Raw genomic sequence first — 23846 nt, 5'->3', positions numbered from 1 at the left:
GAGGGCTAAAAGACAAGAGACATGAAGAAAAAAAGACTAAATAGGAAAGAGACTGTGCAGGAAGTATTGAGCAATACATTGAGAAAAGACTACAATCATATCAACAGAGGAATAACTGCAAAGCACAGCAGGGGTCTTCCTTGATTTCAGTTTTTTTTTTTTTAAATATGTCTTCCTATCCCCTCCTGGACTCACCAATTGCTTTTTTCGCCATCACCTCCTCCAGGGGATTACTTTTCCCATCACCTCCTCTGCTTAAGCTATCCCTTTATCTGTCCTCTCCTCTGGTAACTTCTCTCTCCTCTCTAGTTATAGTATGGTCATTTAGCGTTCGCAGTGAACACTCATTTACAACACCTGTGCTCAGGTTACCTTGCATGGCAGCTGGATTCAAGCAATGTTACAAGATCAAGCAAGAATTATGGGATCACAAATGAAACGAAAATCCACCTTGTCTTGCTGCTACTGTCAGTGTAGCTGCTGCATTAGCATTAGACTAGGAGAGCAAAGTGTCATGTTTTTATGCACTGGGAAATCTGCAGTCATTCATATCTGCTTCTTGTACTGTTTGGTGAAGTCGGGACTTCATTTCAAAATGAATATTTCACGCAGCCATGATATCACACTGCGAGCATGTTGTGCTTGTTTGAGTCGGTGTTGAACTTGGCCGCCTCCCGCGTGTCGCTGCCTGTCAAAATATGCTCGCTGGCTTCCCATAGCTCTCGTTCTAATTCAGTCCTCGTCCATCTGTCACCCCGTTTCTGTCTCCATTACTACCTCTTCTTCTTCTTCCTTCTCATCCCCCCCCCCCCCCCATCTCCATCTCCAGCTTCACTCGGGTCTCTCTTTGCCTCCTCGCTGCATTGTGCTCCATCGCTCATCCTCCCTCGCAGCTTGCGTAAGGTCCAAGACAGCAGAGATAAAGCGCGCTGCTGTCTTGCATTATCAAGACATCCGTCCGCTACCTGCAAACGGCTGTTATTACTGCCAGAGCCGAAGAGACACAGGGAGAGAGTGCATATCACTTTATCGTGCCCATCTCTCCATTTCTCTGACATCTTTTGGCCCAGCTACTCCTCTTGTAGTTGCAATGAGGACAGCAGGAAGCACATCAGAATGTTAATTTTGTAAACAGAACATTCCAGGGGACTTCAGACAGACTTTGCATTTGGATCGCTAAACGCTAAAGATTTCCTGCTCTGTGCTGCACACTGGAGGCCGGGGTTGTTGCAGGCGGTCCTTTCCTCCCACAAAGACCACCTGGCCTGAAACAGGTTGCACTCATGGAGCCATATGGTGCTTGTCACGATGTGGTGTTTTAGCTTATTGTCTTATACGACATACAATATATGAAAAGAGATTACATGACATGACTAGTCTTGTTATGACACAGCGCGGCTCGTCTTCTCTTATGCCTCGAAATGACACAACAAATCGAGTTATTCCTGAAGTTACCATCATTTCAGATTTCAGAGTTCTTGATTCGTCCACACGTGACATTACATTATTACAGTACATTACATGACAGAAAAGGTTTGGATTTTGCTGTTATATGAAATGTATTGGCATGGCCTGGCTCAAACTTATAATGGCATGTCTTGCTATGGATACGGCACAACATGATTTGTCTTATTACGACATTTCTTGACCTGACGTGATTTCTACGTGGCGTGGCGTGATATATTTTGTCATATATTTTTCACTTCTTGTATACAGTCTATGTGGCAGACCAACAGCACACTAGACATATTACATATCCCATCTCATCAAGGAGTGTACTCCGCTAAGTCTGCTGTATCACACCGTATCCTGACTCAAATATGAGGCAGGAAACGGGTCGATTGCTCTCAGCTACCTTTGGGACAACATCTAGTGTATAGCCTGTCCTTCCACAGCCTCAGAGCTAGGGCGGTTTTAAAGCCTCTGCAGGCGTAATTTAAGCTTTGTTAGAGCAACATTTAGACACTTAATGAAATCAATAGAAGTTGTAAATGCAGGCGGTGTGGGACCACTTGTAGTTTGATGCTTCCGGTATCAGTCCCAACAGGATTGTCTCACATGCTTTTCACACTGTTGGATGTAGGTTCCGGGAGTCAAATTCACACCGTCACACTCACAGTCATTAGACACCCATCTCTCTTCACACCATCACAACCGTTCGCCCAGTGTTACTACTTACAGTGAGGTACCAAAGGCAGTTTTGCATTAAATTGGGACATGCTGTATCATATCAATATACGACTACTGGAATGATTGCATATATCATTCCAGGTATGGCGGTGTCATGGCTCTCCTCCTTAGAGAAAGGACATGCTGTTTATTCCCAATAGTGTGAGCTAAGCATCTTTAGCATGGCTAGCGTAGCCCTTGCACAGGCACCAAACACAAATCTGAATTCTTACGAGTGTCTGTATACAATGATAATATATGTGAGTCTTTCTGGGAGTGACTTACTGGTTTGGATTGGATTTCTTTGGCATAGAGGGGTTGGAGGAACTCCGAGTCCCCTTCCAGTTTCAGGCCCTTCTCTGTTATTCTCAGGTTGCCCATGCCGTCCTGTAAGGAAGAAAGGAACGAAAGCACAGCAACAGTTAGTTCATATTCTCTACTCGTTCTTTTAGAGCAAGTATATACCATGTCAGAAGCAACATACACTTTTAGAAATGCCTTGAACATGTTTCAATGAGCCACATCGGCCGATACAGATTGTTTTTTTGGGGTTTTTTCACAGATGGTATGCAAGGTTCCATACTATTTTTAATCACCAATTCTAAATGCCATCCTTTCACTTTATTATAGTCATCTATAGAGGTTGTTTGCATAAAAACAAACAAAGGAAAAAAAATATTTGATGGATAAAATAACAATCCCTGGCACTAGTATTTTGGATTGTATACTATAGGCTGCTTAGAGCTGGTTTTAGGAACTTAAACAGGTCATCATTCTGTGAAAACATCACAGTCAGTCAACAGTATTTATTCAAGTTTTTAGCCAAAGACTACATTTTACACAATTACATTTGAACACATCATGATAAGGTTGTATTTACACGGTCCGTTACACCACTACTACCAAATTCTGATCATCATGACAACACCAGTGTGACAGTTTGACATATTTTCTGATCCATGAACCACATATTAAGCAATCACCAGTGTTTCCTGACGGTAAGCAGTTATAAAAAGGTATATATCAGCAGCCCTGACGTTAAAGAGAAAAAACAAGGAATGAAAGTTATGAGAGTTTTAATTATTTTCTCTCAATTTGTGTTCTATTTTGCCACCGACATCAAGGATGAGTCACTGCATCACTTGTGTGAAAGCCAAGACTCTTCACAGATTTCTCTCCATGTATTTCCTGCCAACATAGTGAGCGCAAAGCCATTAACATGGATGGCTGGCTGGGTCTAACACCTGCCATTTTATTTTTTTCAGAAACCTGCATTTTGATTAGAAACACCTGGTATTCATTTATGTGGCAAGATTGCTGCGTGGGGAAAAATGTAACTTAATATCACACACGCCTGATGTTAAGAGGAAAGATGTGATTGTGCTACACACTCACAGATTATCAGGTACGAACGGCGAACACTGTACACACACCGCGTTAGACTCATTAAACTTGCTCCCCAGTTGAACAGCAGTCCTAATCTCTTTTAATCTTTTCCAGTGCAGAGTCAGTGGTTGATACTTGACTTCAGCATTAGCTTAACAAACTGATCCATTGGAAAACGTGGTGTTCACAGTGCATACATAAACAGAGCTCAGGCTCATTATACTTCAATAGCGAATACAATAGAATATGTTGTTGAAGTGTAGAGAATGAACAACGCACTGTATTTTCAGTGTATCACAGATGTTTATGTGTCTGATCGTGCTTGTCATGAGCCATATTTCTTTATAAAAGATGAGTGTAAATCATTTTTTTGCATTTTATTGTGTCAATTGAAACAAAATAACACTGACAAATAGCTTTACTGAGTTAAAACTGAGGAGATCTACAATGATGTGAGATGTACATAATTAAAAATATATAGAAAACCTCATATAATTCAGTTATAAATAATTTCATTCACTTGGTAAAAACAACTTAATCGTAAGTTGCCAGAGTCAAAATTGAATGGTTAACTAAAGCAAAAACACTCTGATATATTGGTATTGTTTACTTTCCTTAAAGATAGGCACCCAAAGCGTACATTTAGTTTCTCTCTCTGGATGCCAAGCTCATTAAAACACTGCAACACACCACATGCTTATGCCAACTGTGTTTGGTAAATTAAGTCTAAGTATTTTAAGGTGGCAGCAGGCATATTATTTCAGGAAATTGGGTAAAAAAATCAACGTAGGAGCAACCCAGACCCAGAGGAAAGAAAATACCATTTCAAAAAGCTGGTCAGAAACAAAAGAGTAAACCACTCATGCTTCCCATTTCCTCACTAAATTTAGTCAAGGTATATAAAAGTAACGTATCGTCTTTTATCTACATTGCTTTTCATGCTCTTTTACCCCAAAATCTAGAAAAAGAAAATGGAGAATGCAGTGCAGGAGCTTCCCAGTCATTCAAAGGCATTGCAGCAGTGTTACAGATGCTTCTATTGTCTCAGTCTGTATACCAGAACAGCAGCAGACCAAAGGATATTAACCAGCAAAGATAAGAGGAGACTGGCTCAGGGGCTTCTTTGATTCAAATACAACTAGCGAGGCTGACCTTTCACTTTCCATCCAGTCATTATATATATTAAATGAGATCAGCCCCTGGATCGTTTCAAAGATAAGAGCCGTCAGTGTGATAGAAGAGTAAGAAAAAGAGAGGAAAAAAGGACGTCTATCTGCCCATGTGATCTTCTCCCGCAAATGTTTTTTTTGTTTCCCTGCCGTCTTTTGATCCCTTAAGGTTTTGATGAGCAAATGGAGATCAAGACCCCTTGAAATCCCAAAGTAACTGAGGACTGTTCTCAAGTCTCCTTCATGTAATCCCTCCCCCCCCAACTGTGTAAAAAATATTAAAATTCTGGTACTGTTGTGGCATCATGGGGGGGGTGAGTCCTGGACGTGTTGTGATTTTGAATTATCCCCAGGTGGAAATCGGCAGGCCTGTCAGAGGAGGCCGGCAGACGCTATTTAAACTCAATTTCCTGACACTTTGATGACGAAAATCAACTGTAAGAACCAAGACATATATTCCCCCTACTTGGAGGTTCCCAACAGAATTTTCTTAAATTAAAAGGTCCTCGCAGACATATAGATGTCTATTAGAGATTAAAAAAAAACACTTTCATGTGGACCCTCTTTACTGAGATGTACAGCATGCACTCAGTGGTCCCTCCCACTGGCTCGTTCATATCTCAGTCTGGATAATCACTGAGGATGCATAATAGCGGGAGAATAACGTTGTGCTGCAGTCTTCATCTCTTCTTCTTTTCTCTGTGGAGATAAGTCCCAATACGAACTTACAAAGAATTGAATTTCAGGAATTCCACTCGTGAAATACAACCCTAAGTTGAATCTATTTCATAGAGAAATCCCTGCAATAGCAATACAGTATTAACATGGAGATATTCTGGTGTTTCTTTCACTTGTAAAATCAATCACATAACAGCCACAATTGGTGCCATTGTCCAGTGGAGAACTGCAAATCAGTGTGATTGCACGACCGCTGTATAATAAAAAAAAAAAAAAAAAAAAAAAAAAAAAAGGAAACCTTAGAATAGTATAATGATATATGTCGGAAACGGAAATGAACAGCCATTCAGGATAAAAATGTTCTTAAAAAGTTCAATGAATGTCTTTGAAATGAAAGGCTCCGGGAATCATGGGAAAGCTTTATCTCCCCCCATTACTCGATCTGTCTTTGTTACAGAAACATACTTATATTCTTTAACTGTATCAATCTTGACATGTCAAGGCAAACAATGTTACTATTTTAAAGGCAGTAGCAATAGTATTGGTACAGTAATAGTTGTTATACGGGGAATTAGTGAGGCAATGGGTGAGGAGTTTGAAATATAGGAATTTATTTGATCTGACATTGTATATTTTCTGTCTCTGCAGCACCATGGAGAGAGACACAAAGACAGAAACAAGCTGCGTTCCATTCCACAGTGTACTTAATAATAATAATAATAATAATAATAATAATAAATAATAATAATAATAATAATTAAGCCTTTATTAGTCCCACAATGGGCCCCTTAGACATGGTTCCTTGCTCCCTCTTCTAGGAATGGCATTTGAAGAAACTTCCCTCCATTCCTTCATTTGGTAAACCCTGCAACGTCACCAAAGCAGACATCGCCTCAGTGCGTTACCTTGGTAACTCAAAATTCTCGGATACCTGTTGCTGCTACTGTGGACATTTTTAACAACTGAAAAATAAATACAGTATTTTTGGTTGTCTCCTTCCTCCCTAAATTAATATTTGGATTGGGTATCAATAACATTATTGTTAAACTCTGCAATACTCAAGACACAGCGATGACTCCAGAACACTGGCTGCAACATGCATAACGAGTAGTGCACAAACCATTGGTTCAGTTAGCTTCTAACTACAGTACCATCAATGTTTTTGTTATATTGAAGTAACACTGAGCCACAATATTACTATATTATGAATATCGGTTTGGCTAGCATAGCCAGGTGCTAGCACTGCTCCAGGTAAACACAATGACTGATGGGTAATATTGCTTGTCGATTTGCAGCAAATTAATTAATTAATTAATCACTCAGGTCTTGAAATGAGCATTTTTGCTCCCTATGGTTTGGACTTACTTACTAACTTACTTACTTTCTCCACATGGCTGTGCAGTGTACTTTGCAGGGAACGTTTAGGTGATCGGAATGCAGAGTCCCTATTTACTAAATTGTGCACTACTCTGTCCACTACTTAATACTTGTTTTCAAATTCTGAGTGGGACATTTTTGAACAATATACTGCCCTCAAAAATCTTTGTAATGGAACAAAATAATTGCTTTCTCCTAACAATACCACAATGCCTGAAATGTACAGTAGTTCAACATTGAACCTTTCATTGAATAAGCTAAATTATGATAATTTGTAAGAGGCCAGAATGTCAATTTACTGCCAACTGTAGAGGAAACTGCAGAGTTTTGTAAAGTAGGACTAATGAGGCATCTGTGAAAAGAGAGTGATTTTGGACAGAGCCTTGGTTTGACTGCTTCAAGGGTATGGAGAGAGACATAAAGAGACTTGCCTTGACTGTTTCAGCACCATGGAGAGAGATACAAGGACGGACTGGGTTTGACTGTATCGTCACCATGAATAGAGACAAATACATTCTACTATTCCTCCCTTCAATATTTAAAACTGATCTGCTGACCAAATAGAGCAAAATATGTCCATATCTACTTCTTAGAAAAACTACAGACAGCTGAAAATGGTGGCGAAGCAGGCTGTTTATCTCAGTCGCCTTTCAGCCACCACGCGTGAGATAAAAGACTAAGTATTTTAAGTATAACATTCATTGCTATTCATGTGATGTGTTTTCCTGATTTGGGATTCTTTTCAATGAACTGAACTGTGAATAGAAATCCTGCGGCAAAAAAACATCAGTTAAAAGGTAAGATAATAGTAATAATATTCATTTTGTATAGCTCATTTCAGCTGCATTCGTCAGTCGAATCGTGGTCTCCATCTCACCGAAGAACTGCAATTAGACTTGACTCAAAACACTGAGCACAGCTGCACTGTTTGCAGATTCTTTTCCAGTCAGAAAGCCTTTCTTTTTGTTCTCTGCAGTGAGCAGTGCGCTGCCGCCAGCACAGCGTGGCGAGCGGCCATGAATAATTCAGGACGCCTCTTACCAGGACAGAGGCCTCTGAACACTCAGGTGTGCCTACCTTACCTCTCCTCTACCTTCTCCTCTCCTCCTTTCCTCTTCTTCGCCCGCTGCCTTTCATCTTCTCATAATCCACTATATTGTTCGGTGCCCCTGCTGATCATCCCGTTTGTCAGCTTTACATTCCTCTTGTCTCATCTTTTTGGGTTTTTTTTCCATCTCTGTTTGTTTCCTCTGACTTTTTCCCCTCCCTCAATCTATTCACAAACTTCTTACTCTCTCTCTCTCTCTCTCTCTCTCTCTCTCTCTCTCTCTGCTGCCACCTGTTTGGATTTCGTTCCCTCACTTCACCTCCATCCATCTTTCCATCCTGTTCTCTTGTTTGTTCGGCTCAGCCGGAATTGTTTGTATTCAAATGGCAGGAGATTTAAAGTAGCACTCTGTCAGAGCAGAAAAGACAGATAACAGATTATGTCATGATTCAATTTGCAGCCAAACACTTTAACAACAAATACAACATGCAGACTTTGTCACATGAGCTGCAGGGTCCACTGATATCTCTCCTTGAGTCCTCTAATATGTACAGTAGCAGTCAAAAGCTTGGACACACCTTCTCATTCAACTACTTTGAAGAATCTAAAATATAAAACATATTCTGGTTTGTTGAGCATTTGTTTGTTTACCACATAATTCCATATGTGTTCCTTCATAGTTTGGATGTCTTCAATATTAATCTACAATGTAGAGAAAAATAAAGAAGAAACCATTGAATGAGAAGGTGTGTCCAAACTTTTGACTGGTACTGTATGTCGACATCTATTTGTCAGATTGCCGTAACATTTGGCACAGCCACGGTATTTATGGCACTCAAAGGAAGATTCCTAAATATTTCATTGACACTTTGACCTTTCCACCACCACCATCAGATCATCTTCCTTCCGCCAACTAGACTATATAGTTTTGCTCGTTGTATATCACCATTTAGGAGAACTTCAGAGTGGCTTTTTCATTAAGTCAACAGAACTTGAGCAGATCTATCTTTCACTTTTCTCTACCACCCCTCTCAGGACAAAACGTTAACTTTGCACACAATGTATTAACTCTGTTGCCAGTTGTTCCACCCAGCTAAAACTTAATCAGTCTAGTACAACAGTACAGTAATTCAATCCTACGTCCACGGAAGTTATCATTTTCTGTTTCTTATTTAACTGCATGGTCATTTTGGAGGAGACATTTTGTGTGTGTGTGTGTGTGTGAGAAAGGCATTATCGCGAAAGATGCATGCAAATGATTTAGCTAGGTGCACCTAATAAACTGACATCTATGTGTATGTCACAATCTAATCATTAGATTTATGAGCAATTTCATGCTCCGAAGGCGTGCCGTCCTCCCATCCATTTATCAAACCTGCATATCCTGTTCAGAATCCATAGCTTTCCCAATTCTGCAACACAGACAGATAACAGCAAGCAGGAGGCCGGATCCAGCCTGGATAGAGTGTAACCTGCCTTTCATTAGCATTCGGTGCCTTCAAATGGCGTCATGTTCACAGCAGTCATGACGAGAATTGATTTGAATGATTTAAATCATAATGTTGCATCAGCAATTCTGTGAGCGGACGAAGAGGAAACTTTCTGAAAGCTAATAATTCACAGGTTGCCACTTTAACTGATGATTTTTTTTTTAAAAGTCGGATATCATAGACCCTTTTTATTGTTCTAGTGACAATGAAATGCAGAAGCATGCACCCTCAGTCCATGCACGTTCTTGAAACCGAAGCAATAAGTTATCCTTGTCGGTTGTCAAGCAACAGTGTAGCGACATAAACCGCTCACCATTTATATTATGTGCGTGATTAACTTTTCATATTGAAAGTATGACGCTGTGAGTTACATCTCAACACCAGCGTGGATCGCTCTCCATCCAGCACTTTGTGTTGTTTGAATTGACGTGTGCAATGATCACTGCAGCCTATAAGGTGTGTTAGCCACTCCCGACTCGTTGGATCTATTTCTCCATCTGCTCGTCTGAAGCTGTGAGAGATTTGGACATAATTCATCGCATCCAATTCCCCCTCACCCATTTGTCCCCCCCCACCTACGTAAATCCCTTTCTTCCCTTTCGCAATCCTCTCCCTCTCCGCTCTCTCTCTCTCCCCCCCTCTCTCTCCACAGCATTGCATTTGCTGCAACAAGGACCAAATTGATCTACACTCAACCCACCGTTGCCTCCACTGTCACCACTCTGTTAGCTTGATAGTTATTGATAATGCATTGTGTTTGTGTGTGTGTGTGTGTGTGTGTGTGTGTGTGTGTGTACTTGGGCTTCTTTCTGAACGTGCTTACTGTGTGTGCGTGTGTTGTGTGCCTGTGTTTGCTAGATATATGTGTGTGTGTGTGTGTGTGTGTGTGTGTGTGTGTGTGTGTGTGTGTGTGTGTGTGTGTGTGTGTGTGTGTACTTGGGCTTCTTTCTGAACGTGCTTATTGTGTGTGCGTGTGTTGTGTGCCTGTGTTTGCTAGATATGTGTGTGTGTGTGTGTGTGTGTGTGTGTGTGTGTGTGTGTGTGTGTGTGTGTGTGTGTGTGTGTGTGTGTGTGTGTGTGTGTGTGTGTCTAGCTGCTGTGTTTACCTGGCTGTTTGTGTATCGGTGTATGAGCGCAGCAGAAAACGTCTGTCTAGTAAATACCATTTGTGCTTTCAGCTCCCTCTGTTATTCTCCGGATTTATTTGGCTCGGCTGTGTGCGCCACAGCGGTGACGGAGCGGGGGGGTCGGCCGCCAGAGGGCGGGGGGGGGGGGGGAGTGAAAATATAAAGTCTGATGTAACACTGGAGGTTTCAATCACTCCCTTCATACCTGCCCTATGTCTGCGTCTGTGCCTGTTCCTTTATCTCTACCATCTCTCTGCCTGTTGTCTCCCTCCATCTCCTCTTCTGAAGTCGACATCTCCAGAGTGCTGTGAGTCTCCGCCGTCAATAATGAAGAGCTCTCAGCCTGTTATTGAGCGTCTGCATCGATACGCATCAGGCCACCACCCGAGGCTAAAGCAAATACAGACTGTATTGATGCTTTGGGGAAGATATCACAAGGAGTCACACTTGATTTGCATACCGCTTACCTAATCCAAGTCAAGATCTACATGTGTAGACTCCCACACAGTAGAAGTTATTCTAGGATCAATCGTTTAGACAATTACCTGCAATAAAGAGAAAAGCAACACAAACTGCAAGATGAGCCAACAATATGAAGTTTGTTGCCAAATACTTTTTCAACAGTGTTTAAGTGGGTGTAATTCTTTCTGTAGAACTTTTACTTTGATTGACTTTTTTTCCTTTATAGCTTGTGGAGGGCTCCTGTATGCAATCACAAGATAGCAACATTGGGAGAAAACAGATACTTTCATGCATATATGGATCAGAAGCTTCGTCTGAAGGAGCCACTGTCATGGGCTAGGTCCTTCAGTGAGACTAACACCTGGTCCGAATCTAAAACTAATGGTGCATTCAGGTTTACCAACCAGCAAATTCCCAAAGAAGGCCAAGAAACTGACAGTTATTTCACTCAAATGATACTTCTATGAATTTAAAATATAGTGGGCAACATGGTAAACGGTAAACCACGTTAATGGTAAATATATCCTTATGTAATGATATGTATCCAACCAAATCTGTTCTGTGCTTTCCATTTAATCATATCCTAATGTCATCCATTTAATCTGTAACATTGGAGTTCTTTTCTTTGTTTCAACTATTTACAATTTCCAGTGAATCTGTCCTTTGGAAACTTTTTTTTCTCACTGTTTGGAAAAGGTTTAGTTCATTTATGTACCTAACCTGACCTGCCAGATTCTTTGTTGAAACTGGGGCCTTATTTCACTACAGGTCAGTTTGGTTGCCAATATTTCTACAGACCCCACAGGGAGGACAATCCAGGCGAGTAGTGCTGTAAAGAGTCACCCTAAACCCGGACCTTTCCAAGCCAACCTACACCCGGTGCACCACCCGCGGGCCAGCCACCGAGGGGCCTTACCTGACCTGCCACGTGTGGTGAAAGCGCAGCGCTGTACAGGAAAGGAGTGCGTTGGAAGCCAACATCTTCCTTGAAATTGAAAACTGATTATTGCACTCCCTTAACTGGAACCTTAACCACAGCTTTTTTGGCATAACTGCCATCTTCCCTTCATCTTAACCATACCATCGTTGCCATGTGGAAAATAAAATTGTGGATCTCAACATTTTTAAAATGGACATTTAATATATACTCAGGTTTTGCTGAATCATCTAATAACAACGTGCTGAGACTGCACCGATTATCAGCCAGGATTTTCTCATTATTCAACAAGCATAATCCAACAAAACCAAAAGCTGTATTCACAATAAATCCTACACATGGTGGCTTCAACAAATTGACTGACTCAGAATTGATAGTGGGACAATGAAGGCAGCACAGATTCAGGGCAATGCAAGCTGTGGCTCTTGGCTGCATATGAAGGGATTCTTATAAATGGAACTGCAGACAACCTGGCCCCTTAACTAACACACAGCGAGAGACAAAACAAATGCTTTCATGAATCTGTTTCACACTTGTACTTCCATGGCAGCGAGTCAGATACAATGACAACATTACAATCATAAAATAGGGATTGTAAATAATGCAGCATTGCAGATTACCAGACTTAAACAACTCGCCCTCCAGGCAGCTTTAACACTTCTCCTCTGGCACATGTCGGCAAATAATGACGAGAGGCTCAGCGGTAGAAGGAGCTCTGTGTTTGCCACAGGTAAACATACGACGGCCGAGGCTGAAGCCGTGCACTTGTTTATTCTCTAGTTCACCAGCAAAATCTGTGTTAGCGTTTCAAATGCAAATGAATACATGAAAGAGCTCTCTGGCCACCTGCGTGCCCTCCGCCCAAAAAGGCACTCCGAAAGTAAAATGAAGCAACAACGCATCTCTTGCAATCCATTCCCTCTCCGGTTCCTGCAACACTGAGTGCTCTTTCAATCAGCCTCCGTTGGCCCCGTGTGTTATGCAGGCGCCAAAATGGCCGAACTCCAAACTAATACATTTTTCAATTGATCCGCTTGATAACAACAACAGGAGAAAGAAAAAAAAAAAAAAAACTTTTCCCCTCTCTCCTGGAGTCGGAGAGAAGCTCGCGCTCGCTCTCCCGTTCTACAGGTGATAGCTGCGACGTCATGTTGCAACACCCTGAGATGGCTATCAGTGGAATTGGCTTTGAGATTGCTCTCCACAGCGAAACCCCCGCTCCTCTGATTGAGGCCCTCGACGCAGCACCGCATCATCCATCAATGGGATGGGAAAGGAGATGGGGGAGAAGGGGGTGGGGGGGGGGGGGGACGAGAATGAAAGATGAAAGAAAGGAGAGCAGGAGGGGGTATCGATAAAGTCAGGGAGAGATAAGACTGGGTAAAATAGATAGATAAACACACAGAGCAAGATAAGGGTAAAGGGAAAATGAGACAGACGACGTGTTGCGGTGTAAATGAGGCGAAGGATGCCGACTGCAAGTGGAGTCAAGGAGGGGGAGGGGGGGGGGGGGCAGAGGAGGGGGAGGAACGAGACTGATGAAAACATTAGACGGCTAGAGGAAAAATAAGTGTTGAGACTGAATTAGGGGCCGAGAGAAGAAAAAGGGGACAAGTGGTGAGAGAGATTTCATGTCCGCACTAATGTGGATGAATTTTAAAAGCCATCTTTTTCTCTCTGTTTGGTTATTACATCCACTCTAAGCCACCGCTTTGGAAAACCTAAGCCGTTGGAAAAAGCTCTCCAAGGTATAATTTTTGAAAAGACTGGCCTCGCATTGCAGCGAGAATGGAGAGAACAGAGCTTTATAAAACCCACTTTGCTGCGATTGTCTACAAAACGTTCACAGATGCAGACAAAGTACTTTTACTCAGCAGTAATTCTACAAAACCAACTGTGACTCCCGTCCAGCTGTCTCTGTGATTTTGTTATTTTTTCAAATGATGATATAATATAACAAAATATAATATTATAAAATATAACAAAAAAATAAAATAAAATAAAATAAAATAAAATAAAATAAAATAAAATAAAATAAAATAAAATAAAATAAAATAAAATAAAATAAAATAAAATAAAATAAAATAAACAAATGTTGGCATGCTAACACATTAAACTATGATGGTGTACATGATTAACTTCACGACGTTAGCATTGTCATTGTAAGTATGTTAGCATGCCAACATTAGCAAGGCTGAAGACTCTAAACCTTGTTGATTAGATGTGTCATTTCACTTCCTTTCAAAAAAGCACACGTTCAATTTTCATACTAGACATTTTCATACAGATGTGGAAATGACACATCTGCTAGGTGCTGGGACCCCACATACAGTTAGCGCTGCAAGGTGAACTTCAATGATGCAACCAGCGTTGCTTGGCAGCAGAGGCAACTTAATTAATTACTTGACTAATCTGCATTTAGTGAAAGTGACTTTTTCTCCCCACTTTGGCGAGCAAACAATCACCTCCTTGGAAAATAATAAAGTATGTTAAGGCATAGCAACAGACAAACAGCCAATGAAGGCTCGAATGTTTCATTTTGGTCACAACTAAATGATCAAGAACAGTAACAGGGGCTAGGTTGCAGCGTTGCGAGTCTTTTTCAGAGACTCCATCTCTGCTCGCTGTGCCCGCGGCTGAAACATGTCAGTGTCAAAGGCCGATAGATTTCCTATTAACTCAACTTCATCTGGGACGGGCGGCGTGGCCTTCGGAGGCCGACGGCAGCGCGGCATCAAGGCCTTCACGCCGGCAGTGATTGACGTGTGAATGCACAAGCCTGCAGGCTCAGCGCGCTGGATAAGAGACACAGCGAGGACTGTGGATTGTACACAAGATGCCATGAGCAACACTGGAGTCACAAACACAGAGAAACCTAGTGTTGGTTCTATTTGATATGTTTTCAATGTTGGTGATCTAAAAATGGCTGCCATCATAGATTTGTCACTTTCTTCTATATACCGTTAACTACTTACTTCTCAAACAAAGCTAGAGTTGTTTAACGTGTGTGTGCGTGTGTTTGCATTGCATCCCTAAAAGCCTTTTTTCCATGCTGTAGTGGAAAGACTTGCATCTAATTTCAATACAAATCAGTCTTTCAAGATTTAATAGAATGAAGTGTGTTTTTCATGCTTGATTCTGACAATAGAATTCTAATTGATTTGTATTGGAAACACTGAATGATGCCAAGCCATCTGCAACGATGTGTTGACTTGTTTTCAGCACGTTAAGGCTCACTAATGAGTCCAGAAATGACTTTTGCGATGCAATAAACACAGTTTGAGTAGAAATGTCTCTGAATGGACTGTTCAGTTATTGCTTTTGTTATCAGGCGTGTTATGGATTTCATTCTGAAAATCACTTTGCGTCTTTAACACTTCATAACTTCATAAACGTAAGCAACCAAGGACACTATTCACCTTCAAACATTGTGGTGACATTTAGTCCCCATTCAGACAATGTACACACACAAACACACACACACACACACACACACACACACACACACACACACACACACACACACACACACACACACACACACACACACACACACACACACACACACACACACACACACACAGACTCTATGAATAAATTGGGACAGTAGTCAAAGTGGTGCAATTATCTCCTGGTTATTAAGTAATTACCGGGAGCTAATTGGAAGCGGTTATTGTTTTTATGGTTCTTGGAGCAGCTTAGTGATGAAGTTTCATCAGAGACTGAAACAAGGTTCGGTCACTGTCACAGCCACGTCTGTCTACAGCAGCATTTAGTTGAACGTATGTGAGGATGCAGTCATGTGCTGCTATAACTACTGCTATGCCTACAAGAAAGAGTGTTGGCCAGTTGTTGAAAGTAATCAAATCCTTTTCTTAAAGGCCATGTCCGGCTGCTGGTGAGCGTGTGTGGCCACTAGTTGTCCCTTGCTGGTGGCTTTTCGTCCATTTGAGCATGTTGAATCAGCAGCGGTGCCGTACTGTGAGAGAAACCCCTCTGATTGGCTGTTCAGTCTTAGCAAGCAAACACCGTCGAAGGCTCTTCTCGTTTTTCATCTTCATCAGGAATGTAGCCAAGTGGTGAGCAGGAGTGGTTCTTTGTTTCATGTATGAATCATAAGAACGGTTTGTCTATTCGTAGCCTTTGGACTTCCAGTTTCCTATTTGTTGATCGAATAAACCACCACCTGCTTATATGGGGGAATGTTTTCTCTCATAAAGGCACAGAACCTTTGCACTAGTTGGCAGTTGGCTGTAGTCTTTGCAATGCATTCAAGGGATCAACAAAAAGAAAGTAAGTGGACCTTGAGTTTATCAAAATATAGTTAAAGACATATCCAATGTAGTCAATGTCATGCCGACTAAAATGTGAAAGTGTAAGCGTCCTTTTATTTGTAGTAGTAGCAACAAGTATTTGCACTGCATAAGATGAATACAATTTGTGAAATACCTTCAGAATAAGCTGAAAAACTTCAAATAATGTATAAACATACAGATCTGCGCTGTTTTACCACATTCCATATATTAGATGGTTAAGTTCAACATCGGCAAAACAAGCACCTGGATCATTTCAATATTATCCAAAGTAGTCACCTAAAACTCTCAGTTTCACTTGAATGATGAATTTGTCAACAAAATCATAGAAACACACATTCTAACGTTCCTGGAAGTCCCTTTAGCTTCGGTACAAAGTGCCACTACAGTGGACACAGCTCTCCCTTTGATCTACGTCTCCTCCCCACTTCTTCCCCCTTTTCTTTCTTTTGAAAGACACAGTTTAAATGAGGTCTTTGTGCTGAGCCCGAAGCTCCAGACGCCATCGAAGAGGTCTTCAATAAAAGCCCTGCCCTTCTCTGCACCACGAAGAAATTTACGACACACAGTCTTCCATTGAGACTCAGGGTTGCTCAGATTGAATGGCCTTGTCTTCAAGGCACGAGCGCCATCAAAGGGACGTCGGCGCCTTGAAGGCAGATGGGACCGGGACAGACGGACAGAGGCAGACACAAGACCAGCTAACTGGCATTTGAGTTTTCACATTCATAATGACTTAAGGGAAATACAGGTTTTACTTGCTAATTCAAACTGCTGCACAGTTTGCACTGGTCAGAGGATAATCTTCCACATTGTCCTTTTTTGTTATTAAAATAATTATAGTAAGAGAAATTCATATTTTTTCAACAAATATAGGTGGAATTTAACACTTAGGTAACACTTTATAATAACTATCATTAATTAATGGTAATATGATTGTTAATTCAACTTAAGTTAACAATTTTTTTACTGTTAACAAAAATGAAATGATAGTGAATCATGTTTTATTATATCATTAGTTTGTTTAATAGAAAATAAATAGTTTCTAAGTAATATACTGTATCATAGCCGACAAGAGATAATATTTACATTACATAATAATTTAACTAGTTACTTAAGTTTAATTAACTATACATACAAGTTTAACTGAAACAAAAAAATCGAATGAAACAATTTTTTCATAGCGCAAAACACATTTTGCGTTCAGCGTCTTTAGCTTCACTCGGACACCATGTTTAACTCTATACAGCATAAACAACCACCAGGGGAGAGTGATGAGTTCCACAATATTGAAATAACATACATACAACAACACTATGTGAGCATGTTTTTTAGGAAGCAAAGACCTTTTGGGACATGAACCAAAGTATTCGAATGTATTGGTCATCAAGGTGTGTCCTTTCAAAAAACTAGATATGGGGATGGATTTACTAGTTCCTATGAGTCTCTTTAGCTATATGGGCCCAGCCTGCAAGAGTTCTTGGAAGCTATCATTTTATGAATTTGAAAGAACAAAGAGCACTTGTCATGCTTGATTTCTGCCAAATCTCCATCTAGATTGGCATTGGGCGAGGACAAAGGGAGATTGGTCATCGTGTTTCTTCGGCCTCCAGCAGGGATTGGAGAAGGAGACGGCCACTTAGTTCAGCTATTATTCACATCTGAGGGAGCCAATAGAAAAGAAAGTGGAGAAATATCCAATCTGTCCACCTGTTTTGGTATTCATATATTTATATCTGACATCCCTATGGATCCCTATTGCATTGCCATGTGGCAGTGCAGTAATACAATTTTTTTTTAGAATGGAATATATACAGATGGACCATATTTCTTATATTCTGCTTTTGAAGTGCTAGGACGTTAAGTCCAATTTCCTCCTTTTCCCCCCTTTCTTCATGAGTTTTCTATAATAGGCTTTTTTTTCTCCTTCCGTCTGAAATGTGTAGGCTATGCATGAAAAATATTCTTGGCAGCTACTTTCCCTTCACTTTAGTCCGCCAGGCTGTGTGGTGAATTGTATGTGCACTCTCCCAGTGTTATCTCCCTCCAATCCCCCCATCTGGAAAAAGTCGGGCGGGTACGGCTGGAAGTTGTCAGCTTAATCTGCCCCCCCTCGCCTTTTGATCTCTACCTTATGGGACTTTACTGAATAAAGGGAAGCCATGCATAAACACAAAGCTGCACAACAGACACAGAGAGATGCTCCCTTTTCTTCAATGATCAAAACACATACTCGGCAACACACACACGCACAAACCTCACAGATGCACATATCAATCCATCCACCGATCCATTTTCTGAGAAAATATCCTTGAGGTCTGTAAATAAGATATGAACATCTTGCTGTGAAATATATGATCTGTGATAGTTTAATCACGATACTAGTTCAGTCTCAAAGATGTATGAAATGGCAGCACAAACACTAATCATCCCTTTTGTAATTGCTTTGCTAATGTGTAAGCAAAATAAATAAGAGAAAGGAGAAGAGACATAGGGGACATATTGATCTGTTTTTTGATGAATTTTGAAGGATCTTGTATTTAGAATGAATAGGACCTGATGAGTTCAACAACATTCAAATGCCTTAAATATAAAAACAAAATGTGGTGGTATGTGGCTGCAACTAATGATGGTTTTTATTATTTTCGATGGTTTTTATCAAGCTATAAAATCCCTATCATCCCTCACGGTCCATGATGAGGCCTTCAGATTCGTTGTTTTGTCAACCCTACAAAGATATCATACAAACTGCTATATGAGATTACGTTGAATTATGATGCCGATGGGTGTACATTGGAGTAAAATGAGCCATGTGCGTGTCATTCCGACATTAAAGGCTGCCACGTGGCTTCAGTAAAAATATGCTGAGGGTCACTGCCTAAGCTTCAATATTTGAAGCCACGGGAGTGAGAGCAGGCGGATAAAACAGAGAAAAGCAGCAAATCCTCACACTTGTGAAGCATGGAACCAACAGTGTTTGGCATTTTTCTTGATAAATGACCCCTATGACAAATTGACTATCAAAATATTTAGCAATTATTTTTCTGTCAAACTACTTACTCAATAAACTGACTCATCATTTCAGACACGCACAGAGAGCGATCCCATTTTGACTAAACTTGGGCGGCTTATTGCCAAACAGCGTGGAGAGCCAAAATAATGGATTGTAGTCGGATTGTAAAGGGATGTGATTGGTCGGCCCGATTGAAAGGTTGGGTTTTGCAATACAAATAAAGTGGTATTTAGTTGAAAGTTGAAGTTTTAAAGCGATGTTATGTTAGGTATTCACAAAACACACAAAAATGCGTGCAGTTGAAAATGGTTACGTTAGGTGATTTTCACATCGATTTTTGCCACAATGTGTCAAAACGCTGTTCTGTCATAGTATGGTCATATCGTGATCAGGAGCGCAGAAAATTAGCGACCGAGTGAATCACAGAAGTCACATATTTTCTCTTTAAGAATGAAGATTCACATGAAAAGAAAATGAACGAGGCCCTGCGTTTAGTTTAAGATCAGATATGGCTGAGATAAGGCAAAGGTTTGGTGTGTTAGGTATGATGGTAGGGTTTCTGTGGTGGGATCGATAAGAACGTCTTGGAGGGAGATTGTATCATTCCAAGGTGTGAAAGAAAAAGCATCACAAGCAGCTGCATGTCTCGATCTCAAACATTTTGTCTCATTCATAACCCTTCTTAATGGAGACCCGGACAACGACGCAGAGAGGTAAAGAAAGAAACTTAAAGAGAGTTTCACAGCATGATGGGCTTTTTTTTCCTCCAGAGGCACAAATAAATGGGACTGATTTCATCTAGAATATATATCTGCCTCAACCTGAGCCCCTTTGTCATGACTCGGAGACTTGAGTTTCTTTTCTGAAGGGACCACCTAGCGTGTGAAGAACAAAAACCGTGCAGCCCTCCCTGCTAGGCTGGACATAATAGCAGCCAGATGAGGCGAGGCTGATATCGATCTCCACAGCAGGTCACAAGACAGACAGTGTTTATCTGCATGACATGAGATCATAACACTGACAGGAGCACATCAAACGGACAGAGAGAATATCCTCTTTAAACACTTCCTCACTGCCACCTGGACAACAGAGTAGCTCCTCAGATGTCCACGATATTGTACTTCTACGACCACTAGAGCTGTGCCATGAATCAATTTGACCAATTCATTGAAATTCAGGGTTTAGGATGAAAAAATGAATATAGATTTTGCCTTTAACTTGGGTAATTACAATACGGAAGTGGCCTGCTTCCTTGAGCGTCAGTGGTATTTCCTAATAAGTGCGTCAGAGAGAGTCCAGGAGAAATAAAACATAGCAGCATGTGCTAATAAAAAGCTATGAACCGTCACCTCAGCAACCTTGAGCAAAACTCTTCTGCTGTAAGGTTTGTCTGAAGTCTGTGGCAAGTAAAAGCAGCAGCACAATGTTTTTAGTGTAATTTCCAACACCTCAGACAGACGCCAACAGCCGAGTAGGAGAAGTGTGTAGACACTGCGGATTGAACAAGATGGCTGCCGCCCTAAAACACCTGTTAAAAAGCAGGTAACTTTAGCAGAATCATTTGCTCATTGTATACCATATGAGACAACATTGAGTGCAAATGGAGCTGGAAGACCCACCTGCTGGTTAAACAAATTCACAAAGTGTTTTTGTTTTTTTCAGGGACACAATACATTTTTTTCAAGTTGCATCTCTAATTAATTATTTAAAAGATAAGATGGTGAAAGTCAATAATCCACTTGTTTTTTGTAGGACTTGCCAAACTATGAGCTAAAAGAGGCTATAAAGCTCTATAGCGCTGCAGAATCAGTGATAATTCCAGGTGGGCTCACCACCTTAAGCAACCCATTCACATGTCACTTTAGATTTAGGCTAACCTTAAGAACTACTGAATAATGCAGCACTGGCAGCATGAAAGTCAGATGATCTCACACAATGCTGAAACATACAGGGACTTTGAGTGTGTTTTTTTAACGCATGAATTGTAATTCTGCTGTACTTAAGTGTTTTTTTTCTGGTTCTTTTCTTTAACGATAGAGGACAGTTTTGTTTTGTTTGTTGCTTGTTAATTCTGACTTGTTTGCACACTTTTCAGATGCTTTAAAAATGGTCTAACAGGCAAACCTAAATGAAACACAGCAGTGGAACAATCCCCCCCCCATTAAGAGCAGAACTGCAGAGCTTTGTAGTCCTCTGGGAGGCCAAAACCACTTCAAAGAGACCCTGACCTCCGCTCTCCTCTGCTCCACTTCTGCTGTTTTTCCTACCTCTTTAATTCTCTTCAGACTCACTTACTGACTCCTTTTGTATAATCGCTTTGCTTTTTGTTACCTACTACCTCTCCCTTTTAATTTAATGTCTTCTACTTTTTAAAATCTCTCCCCCTCTGCTCTTTGTCCTTTCCCTTCTGTCTTCCAGGGCCTCTCTAATTTGACCCTTTTTTCCCCCCTCTTCTTCTTGAGCACTTTTACCTTCCATCTTCTTCAGGGGCCGACAAAGTGTTGATTAAAACCAGAGTCCATCAGGCAGGTTGCAAGAAGTGAGGGAGGTTCTCATTCGGTAGAAGGTGCTAGTAACTTGTCACCTTTCACCAAATGTCTCTAGAAGTGCTGCTGAGTGTCATTAGTGAGCCATGTCTCAAACAAACAAACCAAAAAAAAAGTGCTGTGCAGAGCCTATTTCTTGAAACACACCCTTCAAAAAAGGAAGGCTGATGCAACTCCGACCATTACCTGGGAAGCATGACACCAAACAGGAAGTGTGTAACCCTGTGAAACCGAGATACCCTTTGAAGTGTAATAACAGAGAGGAGACAAAGTCAAAGAGTGCCGGAGATGAGACGCGTCTCTAGAGTTTGGGTCGATGGCTTTGATGCATCTCAGAAAAATGGAAGCTCTTCCACTTGGTGCACCTCTGTGTGTATTATTTTTACCCTAGTATTGCTTTTCACATCCATTTTCAGCCATGAGCACTTCCGTGTTCATGCTACCATTTCGCATTAACCGGTCAGCAGGAAGTGACATATTGATCAATGCCATTTTTTTAAGTCGACACAAGAGCAGCTCCGTCCTCTTGCTCTACCGAGATCGGTGGTCCAATTACAGGATTTAGGATTCAGAAAGCAAAACATTGCATGGCCTGTCGAGGACGGCTGATGAAGACGGGTTGACCGAGAGGCGCAGGAAGTGATTCCATATCTGCTCGGTTATTTGGTCACACATCATTATGTCACGAGTGGGTGTGAGAGACCTTGCTCTAGGCTGTCAGCAGCAGCAATTATGGAAAGAGAGTGCTGGTGGTTCAGTCTGTCACGCTGAAACTAATGACTTTCGGGTCCCAATCATTTCATCTCTAACATTAGCCACCTGATGCCTCATTAGCAGAGCCTTTGTGTTTCTTTTTGTGTGTTTTGTGAATACCAACATGATTTCATAAAGACCTGAGTATGACAGACAGTATCATATCTGCCTGTTAACTTGTGAAGCAGAACTTACTTGTAATTTATTGGTGTTTTTTTTACCGCAGTGGTGATACAAGTTTGTTTCTTTCATCACAACACTGTCAATATCGACTCGATAATGTTCCGACCACTGCAGACAGTGTGATGGATGGGTCATTACTGTAGCTGCGTTTGAAATGCTCGACTTGAGCCCATTTCAACTCCCTTTTAAAACGGGCCTGCAGTCAGGTAGACCAAACCCACTAAGATAAACTCCAACTGAAACCAGGTAATGCAGACTCATCTGTCATTAACAATGAAAAAACAATAGTAACTCTCACTTTTAGTAAACAAGAAAGTGGAACGTAGAGAAATTAGCTGGCATCAAGCATACAAAGTTTGTGAAAATAATTGATGTTCTGAGGACCATCAGAATGGATCTCTAGTGATCAAACAAAACTGCATTTGGCACATTTGCTGGTCTAATTCTGCTACACTTGAGCACAACATCTTATGTCGATGATAAATCATTCTTAGATCCTTAGTGCAAATTATGATTATATATATATATATCAAATAATATACATTATTCAATCAACGCTACATCTAGAAAAAAAAAATCCATTGCAAGTTTCCAGTGCAAAGGGATTCCATTTATAATAATATAAGAAAGAGAAATGCTGCTAACTACTTAAATCATTATACTGCATATTAAAATGTTAATTTTCTGGTCAAGTGCTTTAATTGGACCAGAACTGGGACTAGCATTTTAGATTTCTATCCAGCTACTGTTACTCATCGCTCAGTGCTGCCGTTTCCTAACAAAGTTAAGTGAATGAAGGGTCGTTCTTCTCAAACAAAACAGGACTACAGCTGAGTGTCAGGGGTATATTGTTAACAGTTCTGCACATGCATATTCATACTCAAAAATCACTTATTTGCTTACTCAAATGAAGAGTTCCCGTGTATAATTTATTGACGCAGACTGGCCAATCATCAGCCACCTGTGACCAGGGTCTGACAACTATATGGCTCTGCTCCATAGACTCTCGTCCAATTGTTTACAATCTTTTTCCATTTTCAGGCTGGTTTAGTGGATTTCGAGCTAGTCATGGTCAAACGTGTTAAATCCATCCATCCATCTATTTTCGTCCGCTTATCCGGGGCCGGGTCGCGGGGGCAGCAAGCTAAGGAGGGTCCTCCAGACGTCCTTCTCCCCAGCAACACTTTCCAGCTCC

The 23846-nt window shown here is 41.0% G+C and overlaps 1 protein-coding gene across 1 annotated transcript in view; it reads right to left on the bottom strand.

Moving 5' to 3' along the window:
- Nucleotides 1-23846, bottom strand: part of sgcd (sarcoglycan, delta (dystrophin-associated glycoprotein)) — a 125158-nt gene that overhangs the window by 59503 nt on the left and 41809 nt on the right. Inside the window, exon 3 of the mRNA XM_054625689.1 lies at nucleotides 2455-2556. Coding sequence (XP_054481664.1) covers nucleotides 2455-2556 — 102 coding nt within the window. The remainder of the gene's footprint in view (nucleotides 1-2454; nucleotides 2557-23846) is intronic.

The sequence above is a fragment of the Anoplopoma fimbria genome, chromosome 24 (assembly GCF_027596085.1).
Source record: "Anoplopoma fimbria isolate UVic2021 breed Golden Eagle Sablefish chromosome 24, Afim_UVic_2022, whole genome shotgun sequence".
NCBI classification, from domain to species: Eukaryota; Metazoa; Chordata; class Actinopteri; order Perciformes; family Anoplopomatidae; genus Anoplopoma; species Anoplopoma fimbria.
Note: the sequence above shows the minus strand (reverse complement) of the source record. Positions and strands in the feature narration are given on the sequence as shown.